Source organism: Trachurus trachurus, assembly GCF_905171665.1.
Source record: "Trachurus trachurus genome assembly, chromosome: 7".
Classification (NCBI taxonomy): Eukaryota; Metazoa; Chordata; class Actinopteri; order Carangiformes; family Carangidae; genus Trachurus; species Trachurus trachurus.
The window spans coordinates 23,230,066-23,247,698 of NC_139901.1; the positions used below are offsets into that span (position 1 = coordinate 23,230,066).

General features: G+C 40.4%; 2 protein-coding genes across 2 annotated transcripts; both read right to left on the bottom strand.

Annotated features, from left to right (window-relative positions):
• Nucleotides 1–1,898: 1,898 nt before the first annotated feature.
• Nucleotides 1,899–12,106, bottom strand: LOC310989278 (voltage-gated purine nucleotide uniporter SLC17A9-like). The gene is made up of 13 exons (XM_083976289.1): nt 11,557–12,106; nt 10,728–10,925; nt 10,177–10,316; nt 8,990–9,089; nt 8,592–8,722; nt 8,359–8,455; nt 7,343–7,439; nt 6,460–6,547; nt 6,329–6,363; nt 6,035–6,150; nt 4,890–4,945; nt 4,710–4,739; nt 1,899–4,333 (listed from the first exon to the last, which is right to left on the bottom strand). Exons 1-13 carry the CDS (start codon nt 11,688–11,690, stop codon nt 4,155–4,157), a joined length of 1,401 nt encoding a protein of 466 aa, XP_083832415.1. The 5' UTR covers nt 11,691–12,106; the 3' UTR covers nt 1,899–4,154.
• A 1,811-nt stretch (nt 12,107–13,917) lies between these two features.
• Nucleotides 13,918–17,150, bottom strand: LOC310989280 (glucose-induced degradation protein 8-B homolog). Its single transcript, XM_083976291.1, has 5 exons — nt 17,069–17,150; nt 16,595–16,724; nt 16,307–16,503; nt 16,032–16,229; nt 13,918–15,000 (listed from the first exon to the last, which is right to left on the bottom strand). Exons 2-5 carry the CDS (start codon nt 16,710–16,712, stop codon nt 14,827–14,829), a joined length of 687 nt encoding a protein of 228 aa, XP_083832417.1. The 5' UTR covers nt 16,713–16,724; nt 17,069–17,150; the 3' UTR covers nt 13,918–14,826.
• Between the last annotated feature and the right edge of the window lie 483 nt (nt 17,151–17,633).

The window sequence follows — 17,633 nt, forward strand, 5'->3', positions numbered from 1 at the left end:
TTTAAAGGGTCAATTATGTATCAGAACAGAGTTTGGAATGAAAGGAAAAGAAAAAAGAAGGAGGGCAGCAGAGAAGAGACAGAGACGGATAGAGTGATGTTCCTGTGGCAAAGAAAGACAAGAAAATAATAATGGAAACACAGAAAACTGTTGCAGACTCAAAGCAGAGTTTAGCATCACAGGACATAACCCCGCACATCACCGTGTGACTACATTTCCTTTATTTTGGGGCTGACATTCTTGTCCATCGCAGGGACACTGCTGTGTACAGAGTGTTAGCTTCATGTTTCATCTGGCTTCACAGAGATGCTGCGTCTGACTGCAGTCAAATCATGTGAAATTACCTCTGTCATAGAGCTGATTTAGGCTCAGGAGGGGACCCAAAGCATATGAGATTTTATCCACCACTGGGCCCTCAAACTCAATCACACCAGGCAAGACGCCGAAATAATGAGATCTGACACGGCAAACCGTTTTATGCTCATTTAACAGAAATATTTCTTGGATACGTTTGGAAAACTGGAAGAAAGGTTGAAAGTAGTTCTAAGTCATAAGGGATAGCCCAACATTAGGGTAACAGGCGCAACGCAATTAGCACATAAAACCTGTCAATGGCCCTCGATATCACAGCCCTCTGAGGAGTGGCAGACTTATAAAGCCTCCTGATCTATTACTACAAAGTGATTAATCCTCCCCACACAATGACCAGTCTTAAACTGGGCCTCTATATTATTAGGTAGCCCTATATGGCATTTTAGCTTTGTACTAATTAGCATTCAGATCAGGGACCGGAGAGACAGCCCCTCCACCACAGAGGAAGGACACAGGATGAGATGGCGACACAGTGAAATGTCATTAACTTGATGTTAATTACTAATTAATGGGGCTATTTCATTTACATGTATCTCTGGCTCTCTGATGGGGCCTGCCTTTACTGGGTTACTCTTACCAGCCGACAAGTTGGGGGAGGGTTTATCTCCCCCTCTCCCCTACACTCCCCTTACAGTGTTTCATCTCTGCTAATTAAATAGTGGGACACTCATCATGATTATGTCTGCTTTTACAACACCATTTTTTTTTGTCAGTGAGAGCACTCCAGTTAGCGTCTGACCACTTCTTGAGCACCGTGGCTGTTTTTTTTGTATGAACTGTGCATTAAAAGCCAAACTCCCTGCCAACTCACTCCACTCCACCGACTTATCTCTGACTTGTTACTTTCACTCACTTGTGACCCCCTCCTTTTCTTTTCATTGCCACGCGGCAGCCACAAGCCACCCATCTCCATGGCAACCTGAGCCGTTCGGTCCCATGAGAAAGAGTGGGTTGGGTTGACTAGCGTCTGGCCATTCACACGTGGGCAGTGCCAGCTAGCCAACATGGCACGCAGCATCCTGCCATATGGTGCCATCACATACGTCCTGCTGGCCCGGACTCGGGATCTGGGCCTGTAAGTGAGCCGAGTGTGAACAGGACAGACCTGCACTCGAACCTGCTCGGCAGCTGATCCACATACAGAATTGGCTACTGAAGAACAGATAAATGGTCCTCGGTTTCATAGTGGAAAAACCCCTCTTCACTCCTGACCTGTATGAAATGCATGTTTGTGCATGAAACTCATGGGATTATGGTTCATATTTGCTATAAATAAATAAAAGTGATCTCATTGAAAACTTTTAAAGAGATGGTAAGACAAGGCCTCATGGTCCACAGACAAAAAATGTTCCTAAAGTGTTTGGAGGCTGGAAGTCTCCACATGCTCTCCTCATTACTGAGACTGTGCTGCCTCTCTGTGGCGGGACAGAGGAAATACATGAAGACGGTGCAGCATATCCAAAAAGCACTCACCAATGCTGACAAAATATATTTTTATTCAAAGTTAATAGATGCTTTTAAATACAACATATCTTAAAAGCATTAGAATACTGCATTTTTCTTGCAATAACATTTTTCTTTGTATCATACATATCTTACACATTATTAAAATCTTATTTATCAGAAGGCTTTCAGGAACCTACAGTGAGATATGTTGGTGAACAGAAACTCCAGCGACTTCTTGTGATAATGTTTGCATTTTACCAGACATAAACACAGCAAGAGAGAAAAGGGATGAGCAATGAATGTAGCTCTAAATAACACACATCTGCTAAGGAGGGTTAAATATCTCAGGGATGTGTGGCATTGCCCCCTGGAAAATTAAATGCTATTTTGTATGATTTGATTATTTTGTAAAGCTGTCTTATGTAAAAACAACAAACTTTAAAGTCACCAAAAAGTATATATACAATTTCAAAATGTCATGAATATCACATATTAAGGACATCAGATATTTATGTTCTCTAGTTAAGTTAATTCCCTGTTCCCATATTTTTGTAACTTTTGATCATGACACTAAAAGAAACAAAAGAGGCATTTTAGAAAGTAAATGTTCTGCCATACATGCCTGTAGAAGACATCCAAGAATACATTAGCCTATGTGCCTTTGTATGTAAGTAACAATGACAAGTGACACAAAAGCAACTCCTACAAACAAGGCAAATATTAGAAATGTGCAATGATAAAAGACACTGCGTAGACACAATGAACGCATCTATGTAGTTCTCTCATTGCTTAAATTAGGCACAAAATAATAAATGCATAGATTTAAGGTAGGCATGTCAAGTAAGCATCTAGATTGGACGTTCAAATATTTCAAATGTAAAACAGAAATTGCAAAAAATGTGAACGCTGAAGCTCAATGCTACAGACAATTCTGACTATCAGTTGCTACAGACTTTGCAATTATAACATTACACTGTTCTCCAGTTCCTCCACTGAACTGAACCCTCTCACCATGTCCATGTGTAACACGGAGACTAAGATATTTAAAGTTGCCTTAATGAGACAAAGTGTGAGGATACTTTGTCTCACACCGCCATGACAGATGAATAAGACCCCTCCTCTACTAACGAGCTCCTTCCCACATACTGACATCACTTCCTGTCAAAAGACGAGGTAACAATGATGGACAAGTGCACAGGTCTCCTTAAGTCTGGGAAGAGCTGATAAAGGAGTAAATGTGAGGATAACTACTGGGCTTTTCCATACCGCATCAGGCATTTGAAAACTTACAATGATTATCCATCATCTTACCTGATATATTTAATTTTTAAATTACCTAACTGAATATATATTTCTTTCTCTCAAAAAATTAAATGGACAAAAGAAATCAAGAGCCATATAAATATATATAATAAGTACACAAAATAATTAAGTGAGGTATTTCTATCACATGCATTCACATAGAAATGAAATTAAAACAATCAATAACCTTTGGTCTTCTGACTCCAAACATATTATTCAAGGAAACAATCTGGGGAGAATGTACTAATTCAAAGTCTTGACGCCATAAAGCTTTCCATGACCCTCTCTGAACTGTAACGATAAGATGAGCTTGTAACCATGGAGATGGGGGCCGTGGAAGGTATATCGTACAGGACATTAGAGCGCCTGCCAAGTAATTAGTGGCGGAGTAATGAGGTGTCACTCAGACAGTTCTCTCAGAGATGGGTGAGTGGGGCACAGTAATAAAAGACTCTAAAAGGACTCTCCCTGCGTCAAAAACACCGCCTCCCCCATTCCCGCAGGGTAAGAACACACCACCTTGGTCTGTCACAGCTGTCAGAGAGCTCCTGAGACTAACACATCCATCACTCTCACAGATCCATCCACACGCATGCACACACACACACACACACACACAAAAAGTGAGCTACTGCTTTTTTGGATGACTATCTCTGCAACCTCAGTAACACGTTCTGTAACAAGCACATACAGATGCTCAGTAACCGGGGGGTCCTGTAGTCTTCCTCCCTGAACTCACAAAGCATCCACACAGCTGTGTTTTTGTAGGAATCAACTCTGAGATTGTTTTCAGTAACATTGTGCAGACTCTGCTGTGTGCTTTTCAGTGACAGTTGCAGTACTTCCTCAACCAGACGTAGAGCCAAAAAAAAAAAAAAAAGTTCCCCAAATGTCATACGCAGGTTTTTTATCCTTATGCTGCTTGCTATCCTTTGGCCAGTCCTCCAAAGTGGATAATGTCCCAGCTGTTGGTTACCCCAAGGTCCCCCCTCTTCCTTGGGAATAGCGCTGTGGTCCCTCTGGTGTCTAATGACTTAGATGTGGATGTTGTGGTGGCGCAACTTACTAGAATCAATGTCGACTCGACGGGCCTCAGCGAATGCCAGGAAGGTGCAGAGGCCCAGCAGGTTGACTGTGGTGATGAGGGCAAACACAGACGTCCACGAACCTGTGGCCTCGATGAGATACCCCGAGAAATATACCATTAGGACCCCTGTGACACACAGAAACACACACATTAACCATTAGTAGCACATCATCATAAAAACAGCACACACTAGTTTCCATGTGGTGGTTAAGATGGTTTTCCACAAAGGTGTCACAGTCCACTCCACCTCCCTCACAGGACCACTAACTGTCATCCTCTGCTCGCTGTATTATTCATCTGACACAAACTCAATCATGCTCCCTTGATGAAATATGCATCGCATGCAGGAGCCATCATGACTGACAGGAGAAGCACCGGCTAAAAGTTTGAATTTAGGGCCGTGAATGAATTATTTCACTTGATAGATCGTTAAAGGCAAAGACAATAATTTAGCAGCAGCGGGTGAAAGATTCATCATAGATGTTTGTTCTCAAAGTCTCACCTGAGAAAGCACCGCACGTATTCATAACACCTGAAAAAAAAGAAAAGCAGATACAACACATGTAAAATTGAATACTTAATTAATTTTGCACCAGTGGCTTAAAAAATATATCCGTTAGGTCAGCGATAAATGGTTTCATGAAAATTTAATAAAAAGTTTTCCGCAATGTTGGAAACTTACCAAATAATGCTCCAGCACAGGAAGGAGCAAGATCTTGAACATTTACTGACACCCCGCTGTAAAATAAATGTCATAAACCTTGTTATCTTTAAGGCTGATAAACTGACTGACTGTATCATGAATTGCATCAAAATGAAGCCAGTAATCAGATGGGAAAATGACGCTAATAAACAGATTACAAGCACATCAGAAGAGAACATTAATGTCTGTGGACAGGGACACTGATCATCAATTCATAATTTGTTCCCCGCCTGCGATCATTCCTTCTATATTCATAAATATTTTCTTTCTCAGGAGGAGAAGATACAACATGGTAACAAGTTTTATGAAGTGTTTTTACACCACACAATTAAACATATAAGTGATAAATATTCACTAATTCAAATAAAACTTAATAACTAATTAAATAATACCATAACACTACTAACTGCACTGTACAATGACATCATGAAGCCATCTAAGAGGCCGACTATTGTTAATATAGACATATAAGAACATGACATGTATTTCAATACGGAATAAAAATACACATGGGGGAAAATATGAAAAAAACTCTAAAATATATGAAAATTATAAATATAATATATATATATATAAAATCACTGGTTATTGTTTACAAGAAAGGGGCACAAGATAAGAAAGACACCACAAAGTGAAAGGTCATATAGAGGGTACAAAAACACAAGCTTGTTTTTTCTCATACTTGTGGTAATTTGTTCCCAGTCCTTCGTTCCATCTAAATAGCACCACAACCACAGACATATACCCACCCTTTCTTTGTACGCAATCAAACTCTAATTCTGCAGGACATTTACGCAGTGTTGAAATGATACGTGCAAACTGTTTTCGGGAAATGTTTTGCCATATTAAGAATGTAAGTACATATTTATGCCTCATAAATCTTTTTTTTGGTTGAAGCAAAGCTGCACAATGCTATGTGAGGCTGCCAGCATAGAAATGGAAATGAATGTAATGGCTTCAAATGTATCAGCAAGAAGGAGCATACAGAACACCAAAACAAAACACAACACTCATAAACTGATCATTGGGGAACACCACATTTAAATCTAAAAAAAAGAAAGAAAGAAACAGTGTTTTGTTTCAGGGCCAGACATTAAGTGTGAGGACATTGTGGGTGCCAGTACCTGTGGCTGAAGGTGGTGAGGCCCATGGTGGCAGACACAAATGCTACAGCCCAGGGGAAGGTGGGATTGCCACATAGAAGAAGGGTAAAAACACTGGACACACCCATGGAGAAAAACTAACAGAAGGATGAATGCACACAAAAACACATAAATCAAAAACTTATAGAATTCATTATGTACAAGAGTCAAGAGGACGTTTATACACTGCGTGTGAGTGGAAGAAAATCCATACAATGAGACTACACGGGTAACAGATGCACAGAATAATAACATGGTAAGTGTTAAATATTATACCTGCATCAATTTCCTCACTGAGGCTGTATCACAACCTGTAGAGATCAAGACAGAAATCCAGGCACATAGTTATCAAATTATCACACAAACTACAAATGACTCGGTATTAGATATCAGTTCCTCTGCTGTACCTTGACTGATGAGGTGGTCAGACAGGCAGCCACTGAAGAGGGATGAGGGTATGGCCACCAACCAAGGAATGACATTGAACACCCAACCCTGGAGGGACGATACATTATTTTATGTGTGAATGACCTTGACCAAAAAAAACAGCAGGGAACTTTGAATGTTCTGTCATTTTGTCAGTCATCATCACTTTTCAACAAATGCCACCATGCGGTCAAAACAACATCATTGTTTACTAAAGATGTATCATAACTTTTCTTTTAGCACCACATCAGGTCACTTATTTGATTTTCCAGTACTGTGGCTTATGACCTGTAAAAGAGCTGGTAGGCACTAATTAGCAAAAGTTAGCATACCATAGCTTTTTCCATTGTGTTATGTTCAGCGCTAATTAGCAAGGGTTAGCATGCTCTTTTTTCTTTGTGTTCTGTGCTTTGTGTTTAGCGATATTTGGCAAATTTATTAGCATGCTATAACTTTTAATGTGGCCTTTACTTTGTGTTTGGTACTAATAAGTAAATGTTAGCATGCTATAGTTTTTTCTTTGTGTTCTGTACTTTGAGTATAGCACAAACTAGCTAATTTTACCATGCTACAGCTTTTTTCAACACGTCCTGAAAACTGTGAAGAACTTTTTTTTTTTAATCTTAAACTATTATTTTTTAACGCTGTTCTCTTTTCACATTTATATGTCACGTGCATAACATGTCTTGTATATGATAAGTCTTTCATTGTTTTTAATAAAAGACATGCACTCTGATCATGTATGCTGCCATGTATGCCTATCTTGATGTCTGTCTTGTGATTCAAGGGTGTAGTCTTTCTTGGTTTAGACCTCACCTTGTAATCATGAGGATCATTTAAGAGGGGAAATGGTGGCATATTTACCTTGGCATCAGGGAAAGTGTCTTTAAAGAAAGTTGGCAGCCAGGACAAAAGGGTGAAGAAGGTACTCGCTGTACAAAGGTGTGTAACGATCACAGCACTGGTCAGAGGATGACAAAAGAGAGTCAAAATAAATGCATTGCAACTGCACATACCAAAGGTTAATTATTAACAAGGAAATCATTGTATTTGTTTCAGGGCTGTGTCACTAATTTATCAGAAACTTGTTCCTGTTCAGGTTGTTTGACATCTATTGTTCTCCTTTCCCGTTCATATTGGTGTTAAAGCAAGTAGCTTGTGGCAGAAAGCATGAAGGGATTGGGAATATGTTAATCCCACACCCATCAAACTACCTTCTGATCTGTTATTCTCAGGGTGGATCAGACACATCAAATAAAACCACAGAGGTTCTTCCTGTCACAGAAAATGGAGCATATCAGTTGCATTATAGTATATAAATATCTAGGGCCATAGGGAGACACTGGAAGGACATGGAAGAACTCAATACCAGAGACATTATCAGACATCTGAGGCAACCAGAGAGATCTTCTGCTCGTGAATCTGGCACATATAAAAACGGGATCTGAGTTCGCAGAAACAGCTGGAAACCCCATTGTAAATTATGATCCATCATGACTCATATGTTTTTGCACATTTCTACATTCTTCCTCCTAAATTATTCTGTTAAATTTACGATTTTCTCTATCTGCTGCCAACTCATATTTCTACAGATGAAAAATACGCACAGTGAAGTGGATTTTCTGAGTTTGGGTGTAGCTCTAATACAGCCACAGGATTATGGTGCAACTTCCAGACTCGAGTTCTGTATATGAAATCAAACAAACATGGAAAAGGGAGCTACACGGAATAAGAAACACAGACACACAGACACACAGACACACACACACACACACACACACACACACACATAGACCGGGTGCACAACACAATGTACACATACACACACAGGAGCTTGTAAAAGGACACACACCCACATACTTCCTTTATTGTTATCTCACCAGACTGCAGGCTGTTTGAAGAGCCGTAACCAGTGTCTCTTGGATAGTTTGGATTGGGGCCCGCCACTTCCCAGGGACTCGAGGGTGATGATAGGACCTGCAAAAACAGATGAACACAGGCACGTGGGCATACAAGAGAGGACACTGACTCCAATTATACAAATAAGCAGTTACAAGACAGAGGCATGCTGGGACACAGCAGATACCGTCATCACGGTTAAAAACTCCCTTGCCTTCTCCTTTGAGTAGATATTTCCACATGCAGTAGGCCCACAGGACTGAGAGGAGACCAGAGACATAGAAAACACTCTCCCAGCCATAAAGGTCCAACATAAGGGAGCCAGCCCCTCCAATAACCAGAGTACTGGAATAAAGACATGAGAGGTCACACATGATGTTTCAGTATGGGTAAGTAAGTACCTGATGAGATACATACATGACATTGAAGTGTATAAAATAAACAAGTCTAAGTGTAATAAAAACATCTAAACATCTGTATACTGATATAAAATTTACATTTCCAAATATAAAATGGCATTAAAAGTGATTTGGGGGGCATAACAGTGAATTTCTAGTGAGGAACACATCGCATTCCCACAATTCCCTATTCATTACACAATGCTTGACTCACCCCAGGTAGGAGCCACTACCCACGGTGCTCATGAGGAAGCCTCTCTCACTTTCGACCACTTTTTGAGAGCAGAGACTCGCAAGAGAAGGGTAATGAACTCCTAAGACCGGGAAGAAGAAGAAACAACAATCAGCAAGTGTCACAAAAAGAACTACAGTGGCAGTAAGAGTGTGATCTTTCTTAATCTCGTCATACAAAACATAAAAAACATTTCAGGAGAAACTGTGGAGTTTTTTGAGGAATATGAATAACATGGCAAATTATTAAAAAGATGCTGAATTATTTGTAAATCAGAAATAGCAGCAGTTTTTGTAATAAACAAAGAACTTGCTTCCAAAAATAAAGGCAACAAAGACACTCAATCACCCAGCCTTCAACCTCACCATTCATCTGTGATCTCAGGCAAAGACAGATGTTACAATGTTATAATTCATGAGGTCTATAAACATATGGTTGCTCCATAAAAGGCTGCGGTCATTAGTTTCCTCTTTAGATAACATGCAAATTAAAGATGTTCTTCATTATGCAGTCCAAACAGTGACACAAAGGCCTGTGCGACAACACATAAAAACTGAACTGCGGATTAAAGCGAGCAGAATCTTTAATTCCCTGCTGTTAACACACTTCAAGTATGAAAAGGTTCAATGATATGACGGTGTTTCCAGTTTTAATTGGGTGTCTTTTCCAGTGAATATATGAAAAAATGTCACTTTAAGCTTCTTAAAGGGCTTTAAAGAAAAAGGATTTCATGAGAGAACACAGAATAAAGAATCAAATAAAGAGACATTTACGTAAGTGTAAAAGATCAAAAAATACATTACTGACTAAGATTTTAACATGTCATTGTGCTTTCATGCTGTGTGTCTGAATCTAATTACCCAGCAGAGATAGTAAAACCAGCTATGTGGGAAATGACACTGCATCTCACTAATTTTGTGGTGAGAATGCGTGTCCTGCTAAATAGTAAGTGTAAAAACACTTCTTTTGTTTATTTGACAACTGACAAGTGTCTACTGAAGGTGAGAAACTACGAAGCATGGGCAAACTGAAACAACACCTTTCCAATAAGTTGAACACGTTTGCCCTTGCACACATTGTAAAAGGTGTCTGTGGAAAAGAAATTATGTTTCAGCACCGACCTTATCTCGAACTGAGATCAATCTTGCACACTAGCCTACCCATCTCACCTTGCAACAGGCCCATAAGGAAGCGGGCCAGTGTCATTGAGAAGATTGGCTGGGAGCACAAGTGGGCCAGGATGGGGGTGAAGGCTGTCATCGAACCCCAGGCTGCTGCAGACAGGAGGAGGACTTTCTCACCTCCCACCCTGCAGGCACAGAACACAGACAGACTGCATTAGCTTTGAGAGGCTCAACTTTGATATCATGGATGACTTGTACCTCCTGTGAAAATGCTATCTACATCTGTCAGCCTATCTCTTTGAGGCACTGTGTTCCTAGAAGAGTTAGCACAGAGAGAGCATTTATTCACTGCCATCCATTATCTGTCCAGCGTCACCCAAAAAAGACACACACAAAAAAAAAAACACCAAACAACTGGGCCGCTGGTGTCATTGCCAATACTGCTCTCATGCAAATGACACTTGATGAGCAAGAAGCTGAAACAGGTTCCAGTTGAAAACCAATGTCACTTGTCAACATTCATAATCACAGCTGACATCTGTGCAGACAAAAGAAAGAATTCAGTGCACACTCTCAACATAACAAACATTTCTCACCGGTCGCTGACGTAGCCTCCGAACACTTGGGTGAAGCAGTAGCCCCAGAAAAAGCTGCCCAGCACCATGCCGGACTCTCTCTTGGTCCAGCTGAACTGCTCTGCCATGCTGACGGCGCAGATGGGCATCGCCACACGGGCACAGTAGAGGAGGCATGTCCCGAGCAGCAGCACCACCGTCCAGACCCTCGCCACTGGCCTGCACAGGAGGATGGAGTATTTGAGTTTGGTTGAGCAAATGCAACATGAACGGACAAACTTTGGACTTAAAAAAGTTCATAGGGGATAGCTTATGTAACTGGGGGAGGGAACTACTTGCCTGGTTTGGTTGCCCACCATTTATTATTGGATAAAAAGGCTTCTAATACAGTTTTAACTCTTTGGGAAATGCCAGCAATGCCCCCCCCCAAAAAAAACAAAACAAAAAAAACAACTGACAAACAAACAAAAAACTGATAAACATAAACTTAAACATAATAATACAACATTTCATGATAAGTAATTTTTCATAATGGAAGTAGGCTTATGACTTGCATCCTTCTTCACGTGATACTAAAACTACATCTTCAGGTTTGAACCATGAAACGCCACAGATAGGCTACGTGTCATTTCACTACTTCAGCAACAAACAGCCTCTGTCTCTCTCTCTCTTCCTGGTAGACTAGGATCTCTGGTGTTATATCGGGGCAAAGAGTTACTTAAAAGTACCTATGCTGATTTAGATTCACATTTTAGGAGCTCCTCAAGGAGGTTTGTGTGTCTGTTTAGTTGCTGAGACATGTGTAAACACGACAAACTGTCTCCTTGGAGGAGGCTGAAAAAGATATTACCTTGGCCAGTTGGTGTTGTGTTCGGGCCACTTCTTGTGACATCCAGGGGCTCCGATCTTGTCAGACGGATGGTTTTCCTTGTGACAGACCAAATCTGGACTATAGTTCTTGCCATATTTTTGAATAACTGCCATTCAACGCGAGGTTACGGCAGCTTCCTTCAAACCGCTTCGGCTATTTTACTCTCAATCTCCCTCCCTCCACCACCCCGGTCGGTCGGTCGTCAGTCAGTCAGCCAGTGAGGAAAGTAAGCGTATAGAAAAAAAAAAAAAAAAAAGACGAGCCTTCTTGTAGAAGTATTTGCGCAATATAGCCTATATCACGGATCTTCGTCTTTTAAATCCATAACCTGCAAGACCCGGACTGACGGCAACAACAGGCGACAGTGTGGCGGAACTGCTCTATCGGAGGAGGGAGACTGTTTTTCCTGATGCCCTAAGGAGGAGTAATCCACGTGTCAGTTTTTCTCCCCAGCCTCCTCCGGCCAGCAGCAGCAGCCACGCAGTTCTTCTTCTCATCGGTAGGGTTCATCAGGAAGTGATTTGGTCTTTTTTTTTCTTTCTTCTTCTTTTTCTAAACCTGTCCTCAGCTGCCTACTCAGCCGTTTCAGCCATTACATTATCACACAACACGTCAAAGAGACTCCTCTGGCTGCGGGTCCCCCCCCCCCACCCTCTCTGTCTCCGACCATGACGGTGCAATACAGAGAAAGTACCAGAGACCCGGTGGCTGGCGTCTCTACCGGAGCATCCCAGCAGCAGCAGCACCACTGGGGATGTGAGCACTGTCCTCACTGACCTGTCCTTGCCGGATGGAGACGTGATGGTGGTCGTGCTGAGGAGCTGCTGCTGCTTCTGCTGCTGCTGCGGGGCAGAGATATGCGCAGTGCCTATGGTCCGTCTGCCCCTGGTTGTTAAAGTTAGCAGCCGATCGTTATATAATACTCTGCATTCAACATAACTTTTACAGTGCGTGGTGGTGGTGGAAGAGGTACCCATGTCCTTAAGTTAAAATTGCACCACAGTGTAAACTAGAAAATGCATTTCCTAAAGAAAAATGCATGTGAATGAATGCTGAAGGCTGAAGCAATGCTGAAATTAAAGGCTCAAGCTATGGCCAATAGGCCTAAAAGCAGTAAATATGTTTGGGTGGGAAAAAAGGCTGCACATTTTGAAATTCCTAACAGTTAAATAGTTGAAATAGTAAGAGGCAGGGGAAATAAACTGACAAACAAATGTAGCTAAAGCAAAGCTGAAGAGTCGAAGTAGAACAGACCTGCTACCCTGAGCAGATTTGTAGTCATCATGTCACATTTTCTACTATAACTACAGTTATAACTTATAAGTGCAGTATAGATGTTCTAGCTCACATCATCTGGCATGTTTCAGTGTGAAACTGAAGCTACATCTGTCTATCTATCTGTCTGTCTGTATGTGTACACAGTAGTAAAGTTGATTTTGTTCAGAGCATGTGTAGCTACACCACCACACTGAAAACTTGTGGTCAGACCACAGAAGAGCAAGCATACAGAGACTTAAGAATGTATGATACTGTGAGAATATTATGGTTTGTTTTCAGCTGCAGGAGTAAATACTTTAGGAATAACTCATTGGTATTTTATCCATTTTAAGGCCTAATGACCTTGAAAATAAAATTACTCTAAACATGAGGTTTAGTACTACAAACCACCAATCCCATCTGTAGAGACACTAGGACAGTTTGGCTTTTTGAGGGACATTGAATCTTACTTTTTTAAGGATGGCATTTTATTGCGCTTTTGTGAATAAGTTATTCTATGATTGTCTCTCATAGGATCCTACTCTCTAAAGAAAATTGTGTCCTCTATATTTTCATAAATTCTTTCATAAGAGTTTTTAAATGACATTTGACAACCTTACAAAATATAATGCACAGTGGAACTCCCCACCTGCATTTTAAGTCCTTAAAATTATCTTTATCTGCAAATACTGCAATATCTGCAGATACTCATCACTAACACACTGATAATGTATCAGTTGTTTTTGTTTATTTTGTGAGGTCACAGTTACTTTGACTTTTGCCACCCAAATTCAAACATTGGTAATTGATCAGATTCTTTTGGTAAAACCTTAAACTGCCAGATGTCTAATAGTGGAGTTCGATGGAGTTTAAAGTACAATATTTTTCACCAATACATAGTGAAGCAGAAATCTACCACACAAAAGTACCATAAAAAGGAAACACTTGGGTCAAATAAAGGTTCTTCAAAATTGTCAGCAAGTTCGGCAACGTTACTCTCAGCAGTACTTTCCACCTTTGCTACTGCACCACCTTGAAATTTGCAGAATTGAAAACACATCGCTAAAGTCCTTTATGACTTGCCCAGTTTAAAAATTCACTTTTATTGCAAAATAATATACCAGCAAAAAAAAAAAAGCACATCAAATTTAGCAAAAGAGCTACTTATTCCATACATGTAAATTATCCCGTCCGTAGAAGTATCTGTGGACATAGATGTATCCATTCACATCTTTTATTATTGTATTGTTTGTTATTGATACCTATTACAATATTAAACTGTGGCTGCCATTCAGCTTGCACAGTCCACTGTTAAGTTTATCACACTCCCAGAAACTTGTCCTCTCCTACATGTTCATAGCTACCGTGATGTATTGTTGAAAGTTAATTCTTTGTTGTTGAACTTCTGTAATGTTTTAAGCAGTAATGCAATATGATTCTTAAGTAGAATTTAACTTTCAAAGTCACAGTATTTTGAAATATTATAAGTATCTTGTTTTGGCTATTGCCGTTACATAGAGTACTATCTAGGAGGCTATGAGCTGAAATGTGTATGTTTTGTAAGGAAAAAGTATGTTCATATGAGGCAGTGCACACTCCAACCACAACCATTTTCCCTGAACATCAAACCCCTTCTAAGTGGTCTCACAGAAAGTGACAGCCTAATTTAGGCTTTATTCACATCGTCCTATGCCAACAACTTTCCCTGCCAACAGACAGAAAAACTAGTGTAACTGAAAATACAAACTTTACATAAACAAATATGTAAATTATAATACCAAGTAAAATAATGGTATGCATGTTATTTAAAGTGTGAGGTCATTTTAAGATGCCATCAATCCAGTTTGCACATTCTACTTTACTGAAGTATCAAAAAGCAACCCTTACAAAAAGAAAAGGTTGTACTCTACATGAGTCATTTTGTTGGGATATAAATAGATAAAGGAAATGTGTCCATTTTATAATGCTGTGTTATGTTGTCATCGTGGGTCCTTATTTTGGGTCTTCAATGGTTCCTTTGCTGAGGTCTGTCATTTTGGGATACTTCACTTTCTTTTGGTCAAGTTCATTTTGAGCCCACAGCAGTAGTTTCAGGAGCTTGGCCAGTTTGGGTGTTGACTCTCTGTTTTCATAATCTAACACACACTGATTCACTTCACTCCACACCTGAAAGACAGAGGCATATACATGTCATTGCTTTGTATACTGTCATTAACAGTGGAAGATGTTGCACATTAGTTAGGCTGGGGAATGCAAAAGAGACAGTTATAAGCATCAAGTACCACCACCTTTGGTTATATGACTCCACCAGCCCTATTTTGACTATTTCAATAGTACTTATTAACACTTGATGAATCTGTTCACAAAAACAGTATTGAGACAAATCCAACCCCATAAGTTGCAGCTTGTTTCTGGTTACATGCATGCCACTGAATATATCAGAGCTCATAAGAACATGAGGTCACTGTGACCTCAAACTTTGACCATCAACTAATCAGTTTATCCTAAGTCACAGTGACCATATCTAGTTTAGTTTATTGTCATATACATCTATACAATCTACCAAAACGGAAGACATTTCCTCAAGTGATAATGTGGTCAGGATGATGCGACGGATGGACATAGAACCCAAAAACATAATGCTTCAATCTGGCCACCACTGTTGCCAGCAGCGAGGGATAAAAAAGAGCACAGGCTGAGGCATCCTGAGTCATCCACAGAGGTCATGAACAGTGGAGCCTTCAACCCCCCAGAATAAAACACAATCAACCTCTTTCTACTGACCCCTCCAGTCTGCTAACACATCGTTCAAACTCCAAAGCCCAAATCATAACCTAAGTGATCTGTCAAACACTGACAGCTTCAAGCCCAATCTGAGATAACCTTGTTGACATCATCAGGGTTTTTTTTTTTATCAGATGACACTAAGATCCCTTCAGAGCAGTGGAAGACCAAAAACAGTTGTTTTCACAGGCTGAGAAGTACTCCCTGTGACATGTAAAATGGTAAAATTAGTCCAGTTTAAAAAAGGGCAAAGAATTAATCATGGACTTCATATGTACCTGTTTAACCATTGGAAAGAAAAAGAAAATGTCATCAATAACTATAAACTAATCTGTTCAATGTGAGATGTGGACATATTCTATAATAAGAAATAGTATTATAATAGTATAATAAGAAATGTGCTTTGACTCTACCTTCTGTCTCTGCATCATATTGAGCAGGTCTCCGAAAGGAGACTCCTCTGGGTTATCAAATGCCAGCAGGGCCAGGGTCCTCTCCATCTCGGTCAGACATTCGCGGCTCTCTTCCCCCTGTTCAGCTAACTGAGACTGGGCAAATTCCAGGGCAGCCTCAGTCTCCCTCAAACGAATCAACTCGATCAGATGCTGCTGCTGCAGAGACACACACAACAGTGGTAAAATGACATTTGAAAAATAAACTGGGGTGTCTGCTGTAGGTTTGACTTTACCTGTAGGTGGAAGTAGAGGTAACGGTTGGTATCCAGCAGTTCAGGGTGCAGACTGTTGATCAGTGCAATGGCATCCTGGATTTGTCCCTTCAAGATCATCTCCCTGATTTTAATTCTTTCATCTAGGGAATCCAAATCCACGCTTGGCTCTATTCCGGACTCCATCCTGAACTTCTCTGCTGCCTCTTTGAAGCCCTCTATTGAACAGAAACCGCGATAAAACGTCACACATAATTGATATTTACACACAACTTTCTATCTTAACGTGACGAAACAAAGATCCTTTACCTGTGACCAAATAGTTCATAATGAGCCGGTTCATATCGGCTCTCTGGATGTGGACATTGTTGAGTTTATCCATCCACTCTTCTCTTGTTATATCCTCCGGCTTCTCTGCATAACTCATTATGATAATATCCTACAGGGGTAAATAATGGGTTATTTTGTCGGTTAACAAAATAGCAGAACTCACGACAACAGAATCAGAAAAGGTTATAACTGTTTTAATAAGTTGTTATTCAGTTTGACAGCAACGCGGCACCGGAAATTCTCAAGTCACAACATTGGGGGCCTTCGATGAGAAAAACAACATTGAAGCCTGAAATTTCGTCAACACGAATGAAAACAAAGACAACTTCCGCCTTTCTGAGCATTTTTATCGAACACACACGTCCAGAACGAGTGCGGTTTCGTTTAATTACTCTATGTTGACATCCATCTACAGCCACGTACCAACATAATGGTGATTTTCTTTCACAATACCTGAAAAATTGGTCGCTACTTCCCAGCAGTAGCTAGCTAGCTAGCGGAGGGAGCCTCTTTTGCCTCTTCTTCTTCTCCTTCCTCTGCGCATTTCCGGGACTATAAACTACGCACTAGCTGCACAGCACTGCCCTCTACACGTAGGCCTCCATACTACAGTAGGAGATGATTCAAAAAAGCCTGTGAATATTCTCATTTGTCCAGGTCATAGTTATCTCAAGGAAATTTAAATCGAATGCAACTGGACTTGGTTTTATATAAAATAAAATACAACTTGAGGTCTGCCTCCTTTCGCTGCTTGTGTATTCATTTTCTGTTATATATTTTCTGGATATATCAACATTTCAGACCTTTGTTGGTTTTGATTTCACAACAATTACTGAATTATTACTATTTTGTTATTGTTTGATTTTAAAAGACTGATTCTGTTTTGGACAGAAACTACACAGTGGTGTGTCCTCATGTTTACTGTTTCTATGGTAACGACGTTAACGTAGGTCTCAGGAGAGCTTACAGAGGCAAAAACTGAAGCAACCGAGAGTCCGATGACTGCCAACTATACAAA